Raw genomic sequence first — 17877 nt, 5'->3', positions numbered from 1 at the left:
GAGTCTTGCTCTGTCACCCAGGTTAGAGTGCTGTGGTGTGATCTCGGCTCACTACAATCTCCACCTCCTAGGTTCAAGCAATTCTCCTGCCCCAGCTTCCTGAATAGCTGGGACTACAGGTGCATGCCACCACACCCAGCTAATTTTTGAATTTTTTTTAATAGAGACAGGGTTTCACCATGTTGGCCAGGCTGGTCTTGAACTCCTGACCTCAAGTGATCCGCCTGCCTCGGCCTCCCAAAGTGCCAAGATTACAGATATGATCTCACATGCCCAGGCCATTATTGGCTTCTTATGCCTCTTTATAAGTTTTTAGTGGTTGCCCTGTGGTTTGCACTATTTGTTTTAAGCTTATCACAGTTTATTTTCCAATATTATGTCATGTTAGTTTAATAACCTTACTGTATCCTTCCATTTCCTTCCTTCCATCTTTTATGCTTTTTGTCTTCCATTTTATTTTACATATATTAGGAACCCCGAATACATTGATGTTATTTTTATTTAAAAATTTGAGACACAGTCTTGCTGTGTTTCCTAGGCTGGTTTGTAGTAGTGCAATCATGGCTCACTGTAACCTTGAACTCCTGGGCTCAAGTGATTCACCTCAGTCTCCTGAGTAGCTAGGACTATAAGCGCATGCCACAATGCCTGGCTAATTTCTTTTTCTTTTTTTTCTTTTATTTTTTCCTTTTGAGTAGAGATAGGGTCTCACTATGTTGCTCAGGCTAATCTCACCCTCCTGGGCCCAAGAGATCTTCCTGCCTTGGCCTCTCAATGTGCTGGGAATACAGGTGTGGGCCACTGTACCTGGCCTGTTTTTACTTTAGATAGTCAATTATCTTTTAAAAATAGGTGAAAAACTGTCTTCTATTAACATAGTTTTATCATTTTCAGTGTACTACATTCTTTGGGTAGATCCAAGTTTTTGTCTGGTATACATCTAACTGAAAAACTTTTACTAACATTTTTTGCATAACAGATTTATTGCAGTGAATTATCTCTACTTTTATTTGCTTGAAAAAAATTTACTTAACCTTACTTATTGGAAGATATTTTCACTGGGTGTAGAATTCTAGGTTGAATTTTAAGGATGTTATTTCATTATCTTTTAGTTTGCATAGTTTTTGATGAGGAGTCTGCTTTATTTATTTTTGCCCTTCTGTCATTTTCTTTTCCCCCCTTGGCTGCCTTTAAGAGATTCTCTCTGTCTTGTCTCTCTTTCTCTCTCCCTTTTGTTTATTTTCGGCCACTTGGCTATAGTAGCTCTAGGTGTGTTTAGTTGTTTTGCTTTGCTTGGGGTTCCCTAAGCTTTAATAGATTTGTAGCATGATGTCTTTCATTGCTGGAAAAATTTTCAGTCATTAACTCTTAAAATACTTTTTCTACTCTTTGCTCTAGCACTTCATTTTCTGAGATTCCAGGTATCGTAATGGCCCTTTATCCAAAAGGGATACATTCTGAGACCCTCAGTGGACACTTGAAACCAAGAATAGTACCAAACCTATATACATCATGTCTTTTTTCTGTTTACAAATATAAAATATATAATATAGTTATACTATATACTATAGTTACAGTATAACTATATTATACCTGTAATAAAGTCAAACTATGAGTTACGCATGATAAAAGATTAACACAATAACTAATAAAATAGAACAGTTATAGCAATATGTCAACATCATTGCTCTTGCACTTTGAGGTCATAAAGTAAAATAAGGGTTACTTAACACAAGCACTGCAATACCATGACAGCTGATCTGACAGTTACATAAGTGACTAATGGGCAGGTAGTGTATCCAGCATTACACCTGACATAGAGAGAGTTCATGTTTTGAATGTGATGGTGTAAGACTTTCTCGTGTTACTCAGAACAGCATGCAATTTAAAGCTTATTGATTTTTTTATTTCGGGAATTTTTTATTTATTATTTTCTTGCTACAATTGACCATGGGTAACTGAAACCGGAGAAAGTGAAACCATGGATGAAGGAGAACTGCTGACTACTGTACACTTATGTTAGACCATTTGCTATTTTCTTTCAGCTTTTGGGTGCTCTGGGTTACCCCACTCCCACTTGTTTAGCCTCTTCATGTTTTAGTTTGTGTAATTTCTGTTGATCTAAGAGTTCACTGAGTCTTTGCTTGGTTTTGTTGAGTCTGCTATTCAGCCTGTTGAAATAATTATTTATCTTTGTGTTGTTCCTTTCTAGCATTTCCATTTAACTCTTCCTTATAGTCTATTTTTCTGCAAAATTTCACATCTGTTCATGGATATTATTCACGTTTTGCAGTAGATCCTGTAATATATTCATCATGAAGTCCCTGTATGATAGTTTTAACATCTGGATTACCTATGAGTTTGTTGGTTTCATCTTTTGACAGTGCTCTTCGTTTTTCTTCTTAAAATGCATCACTTAACTTTTTATTGCATGCTGGATATTATTTGTAGAAAAACAGATTAACAATATTTGATCTCTGGAATTGAGCATACTTTCTTTCATTTTAGGGTGTTCGCATAGGGTAGAGGTCAAGTTGGTCTAGTCAGGAGTTGAACTAAGTTCACATTTTGTTGTTGCTCACCTTACTTCAAAGCAGTATGTTCTTCAGATTCTTGTAATAGTGGGCTGTTGTTACTTTCTGCTTAGAGTATGGGTATTGGAGGACTTTCCTTAATGTTTTTGCTTTGCCTTCAGCCTTGCACCCATGCCTACACAACTATGGGCTTTTTCTGTGCTCTTGCTCCTCTCCCAGTGGTAAATTGCTGTTAACAAGGATCAGCACTATTACAGTTAGCCTGTAGAGCAAAATCTCGTTTCTAAACAATACTTTAAAAAAAAACAACTTAAATATTTCACAATGTTGTATTATATTAATTATATTCTATTAAATGGAGTAATGTATATTAGTTTCCTAGGGCTGCTATAACAAAATATCACAAACTTGGTGGCTTAAAATAAGAGACGTTTATTGTTTCACAGTTCAAGAGGTTGTAAGTCTGAAATCAAGGTGCTCGCCAGGCTGTGCCTCCCTCGGAAACCTATAGGAGAGGAGGACATTTTTGCCTCTTGTTAGCTTCTGGTGGCCCCAGGTATACTTTGGCTTATGGTAGCATAACTCCAATCCCTGCCTCTGTCTTCACATGGCATTCTCCTCTGTGCATCTGCCTCTTCTTTTAAGGACACAAGTCATTTTGGATTAAGGATCTACCCAACTCCAATAGGACCTCACCTTAACTAATTACATCTACAATGACCCTGTGTCCAAAGAAGGTCACGTTCTGAGACACTAGGGGTTAGAACTTAAACATATATTGAGAGAGAGCACACAATTTAACCCGTAAGAAATAGAAATGATACCTATTCCTCTCAGATCAGTAACATTATTTCCTACAGAAGAACATACTAAACTACGGAATATGAAAAGCCAGGCTAAGAATACACTAAGATATTAGAAAGAATTTTGATACTTGATTCCTTTTCAATTCAGATAAATTTAAAGATGCAACTAATAGTTTTTAAAAATTACATTTTAAAATGAAATTATTTAGAAACTCCATCCCATTTGTTCATAAACTGGAGCATTCTTCACACAGAATTCTGGTAAAAAATAATTCAGCCATTTCATTAACTTTGTGATATGATAGTTTGGGATTTTCATTAACATTTCTCATTTAGCTTTATAAGGCATCTAGATTTTCTAATGTGTGGCTAGTGTACACTGAGAACCAATGGGCTGGTTGAAGTTTAAAATGTAGGACTGTAGTTTCTTATAAAATCGACTGATATTGACTAAAAAGACAGAGTAGTATTTGTGTCATTACATTTAAAATGAATCTAATTTGTCTTACCCATTGCTTTGAAATTTTTTTTCAGAATACATTATACATGTTCAAAATTTATCATAATAAGCTATTTGTTCTTAGAGCCTAAAAAATGGAATACTAGTAGAGTCTGAAGAAAAAACTATAGTTTTACAAAGTTAAAAGATTGTATAATTTGTTCATTTTATTTTATTTTTTTAAATTTTTTTATTTCAATAAGTGTTTAGGGAACAGGTGGTGTTTGGTTACATGAATAAGTTCTTTAGCTTTGATTTCTGAGATTTTGGTGCATGCATCACCCAAAAGTGTACACTGTACTCATTGTGTGTCTCTTATCACTCACCACAGCCACCCTTTCCCTCAAGTCCCCAAAGTCCAGTGTATCATTCTTATGCCTTTGTGTCTTCATAGCTTAGCTCCCACATGAGTGAAAACATATGATGTTTGGTTTTCCATTCCTGAGTTACTTCACTTAGGATAATAGTCTCCAGTTCCATCCAGGTTGCTACAAATGGCATTATTTAGTTCCTTTTTATGGCTGAGTTGTATTCCATGGTATATTTATATATACTATATTTTCTTTGGCTACTCATTCATTGATAGGCATTTGGGCTGGATCCATATATTTATAGTTGCAAATTGTGCTGCTATAAACATGCGCATGCAAGTATCTTTTTCAAATAATGACCTCTTTTCCTTTGGGTAGATACCTAGTAGTGGGATTGCTCCATCAAATGGTAGATCTACTTTTACTTTTTAAAGGAATCTCCACACTGTTTTCCGTAGTGATTATACTAGTTCACATTCCCACCAACAGTGTGTTTTCATTTCACCATATCCACACCAACATTTATTTTTTGATTTTTTTATTATGTCCATTCTTATAGGAGTGAGATGGTATCACATTGTGGTTTTGATTTGCATTTCCCTTATCATTAGTAATGTTGAGCATTTTTTTCATATGCTTCTTGGCTATTTGTATATCTTCTTTTGAGAATTGTCTATTCATGTCCTTAACTCACTTTTCGATGGGATTGTTTTTTTCTTGCTGATTCGAGTCTTTTGCCGGATGTATAGATCATGAAGATTTTCTCCCACCCTGTGAGTTGTCTGTTAACTCTGCTGATTATATCTTTGGCTGTGCAGAAGTTTTGTCATTTAATTAAGTTCCATCTCTTTATCTTTGTTTTTGTTGCTTTTGGGTTCTTAGTCCTGACGTCTTTACCTAAGCCAATGTCTAGAAGTGTTTTTCCAACATTATCTTCTAGAATCTTTGTGATTTCAGGTCTTAGAAACCATGGTTTTAGGTTTAAATCTTTAATCCATCTTGAGTTGATTTTTGTATAAGGTGAGAGATGAGGATCCAGGTTCATTCTTCTACATGTGGCTTGTCAGTTATCCCAGCACCATATGTTGAATAGGGTGTCCTTTCCCCACTTTATGTTTTTGTTTGCTTTGTCAAAGATCAATTGGCTGTTGTAAGTATTTGGGTTTATTTCTGGGTTATCTATTCTGTTCCATTGGTCTGTATACCTATTTTTATACTAGTACTATGCTATTTTGGTGACTGTGACCTCATAGTATAGTTTGAAGTTGGGTAATGCCTCTAGATTTGTTCTTTTTGCTTGATCTTCTTTTGGCTATGTGGGCTCTCCTTTGGTTCCATGTGAATTTTAGGATTGTTCTTTCTAGTTTTATGAAGAATGATGGTGGTATTTTGATGGGAATTACATTGAATCTATAGATTGCTTCTTGCAGTAAGGTCATTTTCACTATGTTGATTCTACCCATTCATGAACATGGGATGTATTTCGATTTGTTTGTGTCGTCTATGATTTCTTTTTGCATTGTCTTATAGTGTTCTTGTAGAGGTTTTTCACATCCTTGGTTAGGCATATTCCTAAGTATTTTATTTTACTTTTTGCAGGTATCATGAAAGGGATTCAGTTCTTGATTTGATTCTCAGCTTGGTTGCTGTTGGTGTATAGCAGAGTTACTAGTTTGCGTACATTAATTTTGTATACTGAAACATTGTGGAATTCATTTATTAGTTCTAGGAGCTTTCTGGATGAGTCTTTAGGGTTTTCTAGGTATACAATTATATCATCAGCAAACAACAACAGTTTGACTTCCTCTTTACTGATTTGGATTCTCTCTCTCTCTCTCTTTCTTTCGTCTGATTTCTCTGGCTAGGACTTCCAGTACTAATATTGAATATAAATGGGTAAGAGTGAGCATCCTTGTCTTATTCCAATTTTCAAGGAGAGTGCTTCAGCTTTTCCTCGTTCAGTATAATATTGGCTTTGGGTTTGTTGGAGATGGCTTTTATTACATTAAGATATGTCCTTTCTATGCCAATTTTGCTGAGGATTTTAATCATAAAGAGATGCTGAATTTTTTCAAATTATTTTGAGTCTATTATCTTGTGATATAAAAAAAAATTCTGTATGTATTATTGGCGTATGTATGTTAAACAATCCCTGTACCCCTGGTATGAAACCCATTTGATTATGGTGGATTATCTTTTTGTAATGACATTCAGTTTCACTTTGCTAGTGTTTTGCTCAGGATTTTTGTATCTGTGTTCAGGGATACTGGACTGTAGTTTTCTTTTTTTTGTTACGTTCTTCTCTGGTTTTGGTAATAGAGTGATACTGGCTTCATAGAATTATTTAGGGAGGATTCCCTCTTTCTCTGTCTTTTGGAATAATATCAATAGGATTGTTACCACTCTCCTTTGGATGTCTGATAGAATTCATCCGTGAATTGTCTGGTTCTGGACGTTTTTGCTGGCAATTTTTTAATTATTTCAATCTCACTGCTTGGCTTTGGTCTGTTGAGCAATTCTATATCTTCCTGGTTTAATCTAGAAGGGTTGTATATTTCCAGAAACTTATCCATCTCCTCTAGGCCTTCTAGTTTATGTGCATAAAGGTGTTCATAACAGCCTTGAATGATCTTTTGTATTTCTCTGGTATCAATTGTAATACCTCTTGTTTTATTCCTAATTGAGCTTGTTTTCTTGGTTAATCTCACTAGTGGTCTATCAATTTTATTTATCTTTTTAAAGAACCAGCTTACTGTTTCATTTATCTTTTGTATTTTTTGTTGTTGTTTCATTTAGTTCTGCTTTGTTACTGGTTATTTCTTTCCTCTGCTGGGTTTGGGTTTGAATTGTTCTTGTTTCTCCAGTTCTGTGAGGTGTGACCTTATATTGTCTGTCTGCACTGTTTCTGACTTTTTGAGGTAAGTATTTAATGCTATGAACTTTCTTCTTAGCACCACTTTTGCTGTATTCCTGAAGTTTTAATAGGTTGTGTCACTATTATCATTCAGTTCAAAGAATTTTTAAATTTCCATCTTGATTTCATTGTTGACCCAATGGTCATTCAGGAGCAGGTTATTTAATATCCATGTATTTGCATGGTTTTCAAGGTTCATTTTGGAATTGATTTTCAGTTTTATTTCACTGTGGTCTGACAGAGTACTTGATATAATTTCAGTTTTCTTCAATTTATTTAGACTTGTTTTGTGGCCTATCGTATGGTCTATCTTGGAGAATGTTCCATGTATTGATGAATAGAATGTATATTCTGCAGTTGTTGGGTAAAAAGTTGTATAAATATCTTAAGTTCATTTGATGTACAGTGTAGTTTAATTCCATTGTATCTCTGTTGACTTTCTGTCTTGATGACCTGTCTAGTGCTGTCAGTGATATATTAAAGTCTCCCACTATTATTGTGTTGCAGTCTATCTTGTTTCTTAGATCTAGTAGTAATTGTTTTATAAATCTGGGAGCTCCAGTGTTACAGGTGCATATATATTTAGGATTGTGATTTTTCCTATTGGACTAGTTCTTTTATCATTATATAATGTCCCTCTTTGTCTTTTTTAACTGCCGTTGCTTTAAAGTTTGCTTTGTCTGCTGTAAGAATAGCCATTCTTGCTCATTTTTGGTGTTCATTTACATGGAATGTCTTTTTCTGCCCCCCTTTACCTTAAGTTTGTTTGAATCCTTATGTATGAGGTGAATCTCCTGAAGACAGCAATAACTTGGTTGGTGAATTCTTATCCATTCTGCCAGTCTTTTAAGTGAAGCATTTAGGTCATTTTCACTCAATGTTAGTATTGAGATGTGAGATACTGTTCTGTTCACTGTGCTGTCTGCTGGCTGAATACCTTGGTTTTTTGCACTGTGGTATTGTTATGTAGGTCCTGTAAGAGGCTTTAAGGAGTTTCTATTGGTGTATTTTGACTATTTGTTTCAAGATTTAGGGGTCCTTTTAGCAGTATTGGCTTGGTAGTGGCAAATTCTCTCAGCATTTGTCTGAAAAAGATGCTTTCCTTCATTTATGAAGCTTAGTTTCACTGGATACAAAATTCTTGACTGATAATTGTTTTGTTTAAGAAGGCTGAAGATAGAGCCCCAATCCCTTCTAGCTTTTAGGGTTACTGCTGAGAAATTTGCTGTTACGTTTATAGGTTTTCCTTTATAGGTTACTCACGCTTTGCCTCATAGCTCTTAAGATTCTTTCATCTTGACTTTAGATAACCTGATGACTATGTGCCTGTGTGGTGATCTTTTTGTGATGAATTTCCGAAGTGTTTGAATTTCTTGTATTTGGCTGTCTAGATCTCTAACAAGGCTGGGGATTTTTCCTCAATTATCCCCTCAAGTATGTTTTCCAAAGTTTTAGATTTCTCTTCTTCCTTGGGAACACCAATTACTCTTAGGTTTGGACGTTGAACATAGTCCTAAACGTCTTGGAGGCCTCATTCATTTTTAATTTTTCTTTGTCTTTAATGCATTGGGCTAATTCATAAGCCTGTCATCAAGCTCTAAAGTTTTCTGCTTGTTCGATTCTATTGTTGATACTTTCCAGTGCTGTTCGCATTTCCCTCAGAGAGTCCTTGATTTTCAGAAGTTGTGATTTTTTTTAAATTATGCTACCTATTTCACTACTAACCCTTTCATATCCTGTATCATGTTTTTGATTCCTTTAAGTTGGACTTCATTTTTCTCTAGTGCCTCCTTTAGTAGCTTAATAATTGACCTTCTGAATTCTTCCGACAATTCAGAGACTTCATGTTGGTTTGTATCCATTGCTGATGAGCTGATATGATCTTTTGCCTGTGTTAAAGAACCTTGTTTTGTCATATTACCAGAACTGTTTTTCTAGTTTTTTCTCATTTGGGTAGTCTTATGTCAGAGGGAAGAGCTGGGATTCACGGACTGCTGTTCAGGTACATCCCATGGTATGCTCCCTTGATGTGGGAGTTCTCCACCTTCCCCTAGGAATGGGTCTTCCTGAGAGCTGAACTACAGTGATTGTTTTTGCTCTTACAAGCTACTGAGCCCCAGGGTGGTACTGGGGAGTGTCTGCAAAGAGTCCTGTGATGTAATTCATCTTCAGGTCTTGCAGCCATGGATAGCAGCACCTGTTCTGGTGGAGTTAGCAGGGGGGTGAAGTGGATTCTGTGAGGGTCCTCAGTTCTGTTTTTGTTTGGTGTGCTGCTTTTCTGTTGGTTGGCCTCCAGCCAGGAGGTGGCATTTTTCAGTATTTCAGATAGTCTGCAGTGGTGATCCAGTTCCTTCAAGCATGCACCTCCATGGCATCAGCTATGGAGGATGCAAACTAGCCTTAGGGATATCTGGTTAAGTAGTTTCTCAGGCGGTGGACAGTGTCATAGAGCTCCTAAGAGATTTTGACCTTTGTCTTCACTTCCCAGGGTGGGTAGAGAAAGACCACCAGGTGGGAGTTAGGGATAGGTGTATCTGAGCTCAGCTTCTCCTTGGGTGGGGCTTGCTATGGCTGCTGTGGGGGATAGGGATGCGCTTCCCAGTCCAATGGAGTTATATTTCCAGGTGGATTATGGCTGCCTCTGCTGAGTCATACAGGTTGCTACAGCAGTTGGGGAAAGCTGGTAGTCATGGGCCTCAGCGACCTCCCACATAGCCATAGTCCTAAAGGCTGTTCTCACTACCACCATCTCCCCCAACTCCTGCAACAGCACTGAGTTTATTTCTAGGCAGCTGGTGGCCAGGGCTGAGAACTTGCCCAAGCACATGAGCCTCTGCGTTGAGAAAACAAGCATACTCAGTTTTTCAGTATTTCAGATAGTCTGCAGTGGTGATCCAGTTCCTTCAAAGGGTCTCTCAGATTTCCTGGTATGTTCCTGCAGTAGTTGTTGGATCAAAAGTTTATGTTGTGAGTCTTCACATGCTGCTGTGTCTGATTGGGAGCTGCAGGCTAGTCCTGCTTCCTATCTGCCATCTTCCCAAAATCTTGTTCATTCTTTGTTGTGCTTCTAAATGTAGTTATTTAAAGTGTATTCTTTACAAGTTTTAGACTTTGTTTCACTCTCAGCACATGGATTTGTGACTCTCCATGAGTTATTTGATACGGATATGAAAATGGTTGTTATACTGTGCCACTTTAAACCCTGAATCAGTTATATGTGAAATAGATCTTATCAAATCCTCCCTGCTTAGTGTGCATTTTAGACAGCTATTGTGTGATACAAGTTGGTCTTAATAGTCAAGTTCATGAATATTCTGAAAAGATTTGTTGGAAAGGATACCTACAGATTTTCACAAGTGAGTCTTTAAAAGTAGATTCTCAAATTAATGCTAAGAAAGTGTTGTTACCTTGCTTTACTTAATGGCATAGGTAATATACCTTTTTAAAAAGTGTGTAATGAGGGAACATTGAATTAGATTTCCAGAGTTCCAGTTCAGAATGCTGATATTTAATCATCATTTCTTTAAGCAAAGTCTTCTCTCTGCATGTATGTGTGTGTGTGTCTCTCTCTCAATCATTCATCCTCAAAGTGAATAATTTATCAATATCTGTCAAAAGGCCCCAGTCATTAAAAAATTAAGCACCTACTTTATACTAGGCATTTGCTGTCCATGGGGAGGAAACATGGTAAAATCCAAAGTTAGAATACACTGTAACACATGCCACAATAGTTAGATTCAGTGGTTGTATTTTACTTCTTTTCCTCACCCTTAGTGTATAACTTGTACCTGATAATAGTGTTTAACTTGGTAACATTTTTTTTCTCATTTGTGAGACATGATAACCATGACACAAATTTTATTGCTGCTTGCTTTTGTTTATAGAAGGACAGTGGACATGCAGTATCTCTTTAGTTAGTTATTTAAAGCCCTGCTCTTACCTAATGCGAAGAATGATTATACTTGCACTGGAAACTACTTTGTGTGAAAGGCCTTTGTGTTAAAGGATTTAATAGGACTTTAAAGAGTATGCTACATTTTTTCTAGTGGTTGGATGCTTCATAATTATATTAGGAAAATTGAGATGTAAATTATATTTTTAGAAGTGATAGCTCAGGATGCTTCACAAGTTAGCTGTTACTTATGAGAAAAGTGAAAGATGAGCTTACACTTAGGGATACACAAGTTTAGGTTAAGAAACATTTTGAAAATTATTTTTAAGTGAACAGTAATACTCATTATGATAATGTAACATACAGATAAACAGTTACCTTAACTATAGAAAAACAATTTATATGGACTTGTGCAATGATAGCTATGGTATTTAAAATGATTTGTTATCCAAATACTACTGGAAATAGAAGTGACTTGTAAGATACTTTTGAAGATGACTATGTCACTGGTTTTGCTAGAGTAAAGGAACACAATATTATCATTTATTTCTTTGAATCCGTAAATTCTATTAAATATTTTAATAAAATGCTTTTACTTTGCTTCTCAGGCTGATTTCTCCAAAGAAAGAAAAAACTCTGTAATTATTTCTATAGTGGTGGTTAATATTTCTTGAACACAGATTACTATTATTGTAATACATGCTTTGCTTTTCTTCTCAAATTTGGTATGTAATTTCTAGTATAGAGACTGTGTTTATGCCTTGCCAACGATTCTCAATAACATATGAGTAAAAAGCTGTGTTATAGACAATTGAAACAGCATGGGGGAATGGAAGGAAGGGAAGAGAAGAAAAGCACTGTGGCTCTGAAATACAAATAGGTAATTTGCTTTGAGTTGTAATTGTGTTCTTATTTATTGCATCAAATTTGTTGAATAAGTTTGTATTTCAATTTATTGAATTACTGAATGTTTGAGCATTTACTAGCTTAGTGTGGATAGGAAGCCAGCTTTCCCTCAGTTCACTGCAAATAGGTGCCACATAGTTTCTAAGCCTTAGTTTTCTAGTATATGAAATTCCTAGTATAGGAATACAAGACTTGATTTAGCTGTTCTCTAAGATGCCTTCTTCCAAGTCTTAAGCATACATGATTGATTTATATTTCAAAAGCCCATATTTACTCAGGAATTAGAATCAAATACTATTTGAGCTTTGCAATTTAGGGATGGGATGTACTATACCTTCATATTATTGAAGGTCTGAATATTTAGATTTGTAATCCTAATGTTCAGTTTTCTGAGACATCATCCACATAGAAATTGCCCAGTAATTTAGATAGTTAACTTATCTATGTTATAGAAAACAAAAAATTCAGGAGTTAGATTTCTAAATGAGATTTGACCAATGTTCTTGGCTGGTTTATCTAACTAGTTACTCTGGTGGCATGACAATTTTCTGGCTGGGGACAGTGGCTCACGCCTGTAATCCCAGCACTTTGGTAGGCCAAGGTGGGTGGATCTCGAGGTCAGGAGATCAAGACCATCCTGGCCAACATGGTGAAACCCCATCTCTACTAAAACACAAAAAGTTAGCTGGGTGTGGTGGTGCACACCTACAGTCCCAGCTACTTGGGAGGCTGAGGCAGGGAAATCACTTGAACCCGGGAGGTGGAGCTTGTAGTGAGTCAAGATCATGCCACTGCACGCCAGCCTAGCAACAGAGTGAAACTCCATCTAAAAAAGAATGTTCTGTGATTTGATGAGCTGATTAGCACAGGGTCATGTTTTCCATCTTTCTAACAATACAATAAGTGGATAAAACTGTTTTGTTTCATTTTAATATGGATTTCCTAAAAATTTTTCAAAATTATGAACATAATATACCGATGTCTTACTGTATAATTTGTGCGTGTGTATATAAACCATAAGAAATTACATATTTTAAGTTGTATCATCTAATATGATTCAGCAACAGTTATAAAGATATAACCTTAGTTTCAGTTCTTATATTTGGAAAATGAAAATCTTTGATTTTGTAACTAACTAACTTCATAGCTATAATTCCTTTGTGAGTCTCTTTTGTTGATCTTTGTGCTATACTTCTTATAGCTCAACAGTACAGTTTGGTAGCTACTAGCCACATGTAGCTACTGAGCAATTGAAATGTGGCTAGTCTGAATTGAGATGTAACTGTAAACTAGAAAACACTTGGATTTTGAAGATACGTTATGAAGAAGATAATATAAAATGTTCTGTTAATAATTTATATATTGATTTGCATGTCAATATTTTATATATTTAATTGAATAATATATCAATTAAATATATAAAATATCATTTTATATATTTTTTAAATATATAAAATGATATTTTATATATTTATTTTTTATTTATTCAATTAAATATATAAAATATCACTAAAATTAATTTTTCACCTGTTCTTTTTTAATATGGCTATTTGTAAATTTAAATTACACATGTGGCTCACATTTCTGGCTCACAAATTTCTCTTGGACCCCTTCTAGAGGCTGGTTATATTTTATATAAGGAGTCAGGTTCTTTATATTCTTTTTTTCATTTCTTTTCATTCCTGTGTTCAAAAGTTAGAAAGTATTCTAAAGCTATTTATTTATATGTTCCAACAATTAGGTGACATCTGTTTTATGCAGTGTAGATGTACACGTAATGGAAGTTATGTTTGACCATCACTTGACCACTTTTTGTAATGTTGAATTACATTTGTGTGCTCTAGAATAGGGGGAATGAGGAAAAAAGAAACACAAATCAAGAATGAAAAAAGGGAATATGCCTCTGGACTATAGGACTGCCATTAACAAAGACCCTAGTACTAACATTCAGGAATTACATATTGTGATCTACAGTTATACCATATGGTTTTCTTTGATAATAGCTGACCTTTAAACCCAATGTAAAAAGTTATATTTGTGATTTTTTAACCTGAGGTACAAAAACGTATAGAGTATCACTTAGTTTCTATTTTTTTCTCTTACATAGAACTGTCATTTGTGAAAGAGAGAGTGAAAATTTTCACATCATAAACTCCTAGGACACAGGGAAGTTCTGTAAGCTCCTGTATGATGCCAATGAGAATAATCTTATTTTGCTTAAAAAGTGATTGTCTCTTTTCCCCATCCCACGACCATTTCCATGTTTATTTCTTTTGTTTTGTTTTTTCCCAAAAGACATATTTAATGTCCTGCTTAGGTTTATTTTCTATTCATGAAATAAAGAATAACACTGTCATGTTTTGTATTTTAAATTGTAAGGTACGTTTCTTTTTTCTTTTATTTTTAATTTAACTCTTTGTTTTACAGATGAGGGCAGAAGTGCAGTTGACCAAGCAGGTGGTGCACAGATTGTAATTGACCATTTAAGGTCACTGTGCAGTATAACAGATCCCGCCAATGAGAAGCTCTTGACTGTCTTTTGTGGCATGCTGATGAACTATAGCAATGAGAATGGTAAACAAAACTGAAAACTTGCTTTGTCTCTGGGGGAAAAATTTAAAATCTTTACTATAGTGCAAAACAAAATATTTGAAAAATGAACAAAGAATTCATAAGTGACATATAAAATTAATAATTAGCCAACATTAAATTTCAATGTTTCAAAAATGCAAAATGGTTAATTTACTAAATGGGACTAATATTTGAAGGGCTGCCAGTGTTGATCAGTATCAAAAACAAAAACTCCCACAGCCCTATGGTGTGATTTAAGCATTCTTACTATGAACATTTTAAAAATAAACAATACTAAAATAGTTTTATGTTCATTATATATATACCAGAAATAGCTTTAAAATATGAACACTGTTTACAGAAGTAAAATTATTTTATCTAGATGCCAGGTTTACTTTGAATAATCTTTTTAAAACTAGTAAAATTTGCCTTTAGAAATGAGTTCAGAGCAATTGCAGAGATCAGAGATCTCATTTTAGAAATTTAATAAATTATTGTAAACAGCAGGTTTTTTTTCTCTGTAAAACGTTTTTAGACCCTAGCAACAAATGACATGTCAGTAATTTTCAGATAGCCTATATGGTTGTTAATTAAATGAAAATAAGTCTATGATATTAAGGCTTCATAATACTTTTGTGTCACAAAATCCATTTGTTTATCATCTTATATGAATCACTGTGAATCAGACATTCAAATTTTGGTATGTTCTTGGTATGTAACACAAATAAGGTTTTTCTGTGGTTTGTTTCATAATGGCATTTTAAGTTGTGTTATTTTGGCAGAGATATTTTATTTGCATATTGGACATACAGTATTATTCTTTCATGTGTTCTAGAAACACATGGCCCTTTTGGCATATTTTTTATTTCATTTTTCACATTTGGTAGTGTGGGTCCAAGTAAATATCAATAATTAAAAAAAAAAAAGATAAACCTTGACAATAAATGGATACAGACATTGGCCCTTGATGTTAGTGACAACAGTGAATGGTGGAGACTGTGGTAAATTGAAGAGCCCTTGTCCTGTTGAAAGAGGAAAACCTCTACTCTTCTCTAGCCAGTTGTTTCTGTATGACGGTTTAGCCAAATACTGCCCAGTCTTTTTTATTTTAGGGGTGGAAGGTCGGGGAGAAAGCCTGAAATATCTAGCTTTTTAGATAACATCTGAGTTTTAAATGTTGGATTACATATTTTTAATACTATAGAAGCTAAACAGAAAGTACCTTCAGGTCTCATCCTGTCTATGGGCTACCAGTTTTAAGCCTTTGAATTAAAATTATCTATAATACTAGAGGTTAAAAGAATGTTTATTGATCAAATGGCTTACCTACTAAACTTGAGCTAATGGTAAATGGTAGTCTTCATAGGATAAGTTATATCTATTTTTCCTCCCTTCTGGTGGAATCAATTTTGAAGAAAAAATGTCCTAAATATAAATGTGAGACACAGAAAGGACAGAGCCTGAGTAATCCACAAAATAAATACATGTTTCCTAAATAATTGAAATTTAACCGTAATACACAGGTATCTGAATTGCATTAAGAAATCATTGGTCAGATTTTCATATTGTTATCTTTGCTTTTAACTGCATTTGGGCTTGGACATTTGAGAAAGTGGTAAGAGCACTAAATGGGAAAAGGTTTTAGAAATACAAATGAAATAAATTTTATGAAGTTACTCCAGTTTTGGATGTAATAGTCATGTTATACATTTAAACTAGTCATTAGTTATTTGAGGAATCTGTTAAAAATCTGTATAGAAGTATTAATATATCAGATGGCTGGTCTTCAAAAGGATCACGAATTCCAATCCAAAGCAGACAGTGACTGAGTCCCTATTATAGGGTATCCCAGTGTATAGAGAAGTGTTTGGAGATTATGATTAACAGCATGTGGAGTGCACAGTCAAAATGTGTAATATATATATATGGTACATATATATATATAAAACATGTATGTAATATGTATATAACGTATATATGTGTATGTGTATATATATATAATTTTGAAGAGTAGGCTTTTTCTATAGTTCAGGCATTCCCAAGAAATAAGAGACTTTAGAAAGCTACATTAACTTTTCTCTGAATATTATTAGACAAATTGTCTTTTTCTTTCATTATTTCAAAAGCTGCAGTTTGAATGCAGCTTTTAAAACTTACCAAATAAAATAGACATAATCTTGAGTATTTTTAAGAAACAAATGCGAAACTTGTAACTATATCCTCTTTCCTCTACATCCTTTTTACATTTTGTCTGTCATGAGTGTCTTAGTTTGTGAAGTGATTCTTTTTCTTCTAATGCGCTTTCACTGAAATTATATCCTTTTGTGTTTGTTTGGCATAATTATTAAAGCGTCTGTATTATTGTGTCCATTATTTGACTTCTCTTTGCCTTAAAATTTATGTTTAAAGACTTAAATATTACATCATCTTTACTGACTTCACATTGTTTGCTGTTGATCATGTGCACCTAGATGAATAACAGCTTTTTGAAACTCAGGAGGCGCTTTCTATTAGCACTGATAAATTTCTTTTTATATATATTTACTATGTAGAACGTCAGTATACAAGCCTCTGCTAAATTATGAGTCAAATATTTGAGTGACAAATAGCTTTTTTCTGCTCTAGCAGAAAAATTAACTGCCCTTGTACCCAACAACTTAAGCCTTATCTGTAGTTAGGAAGTTATTCTTTAGTTACGTATATAAAATGTTCAAAGTATGCTGACTTTAAAAAGTACTGAGAGATCACAAAGATCCACCAAAATAATTTCCCTGAAGAGAATATTTTCAAATTATTTATTAATCCTAAAATTGAATTATACCAGTCCTAAAACTGAAACTTAGAATGTCTTGATTCAGATGCTTCCTGTTCATATAGTAATAGAGCATATCCACTTTTTAAACCCACTAAATAAGGAATAAAACAAGTTTCCTAAACACACGCAAGTCAAAATATGTTATGAAAATACTTAGTAAAGTTATTTTTGTACTATTTGCTAAAGCTGTATATAATTCATAATTTATCATTTCTAAAAGTTTTAAACTAGCTCAAGACTACACTTTTAAGCTAGGAGCTGGATAAATGCTTTCGTTTGCCTATTGGTGAAGCCGTTAAAACTTTTAATACTCAGGTAAGTGTAGAATAATCTTAATAGCAAAAGTTATAGTTGTTTAGCCAGATAAGCTTATCAATAATATTGTATAAATAAAATAATATTTAAATAAGAGAAAACTTCATCCATTAGGGAAAAAATTATACATGTTTTTCACATGGCATAAAAGCACTCTTCAATTCTGTAGCTCATGAAAATAGCCTGAATATTTAGCAATTGTGGCTGTAGAAAAGCATGTTGACAGTTTTACATTGAGTTTGAGAGAATATGTTGAACTTGCTATATTTTTTTTTTCTTCATTTAGTTACAAATTTAGTTACTTTATAATCCAA

General features: G+C 34.3%; 1 protein-coding gene across 2 annotated transcripts in view; it reads left to right on the top strand.

The window, feature by feature from the left end:
* Positions 1-15476, top strand: part of LOC116545573 (rap1 GTPase-GDP dissociation stimulator 1-like) — a 128081-nt gene extending 112605 nt beyond the window's left edge. For both annotated transcript variants that reach the window (XM_032272115.1, XM_032272114.1), the window contains exon 5: positions 14290-15476. In XM_032272115.1, the coding sequence (XP_032128006.1) occupies positions 14290-14450 (161 nt within the window). In that variant the 3' untranslated portion in view covers positions 14451-15476. The remainder of the gene's footprint in view (positions 1-14289) is intronic.
* Positions 15477-17877: the final 2401 nt, after the last annotated feature.

Source organism: Sapajus apella, unplaced genomic scaffold, assembly GCF_009761245.1.
Source record: "Sapajus apella isolate SASKATOON/1434 unplaced genomic scaffold, GSC_monkey_1.0 scaffold291, whole genome shotgun sequence".
Taxonomy (NCBI): Eukaryota; Metazoa; Chordata; class Mammalia; order Primates; family Cebidae; genus Sapajus; species Sapajus apella.
The sequence above is the reverse complement of the archived record's forward strand: the minus strand, read 5'-3'. Positions and strand labels throughout refer to the sequence as shown.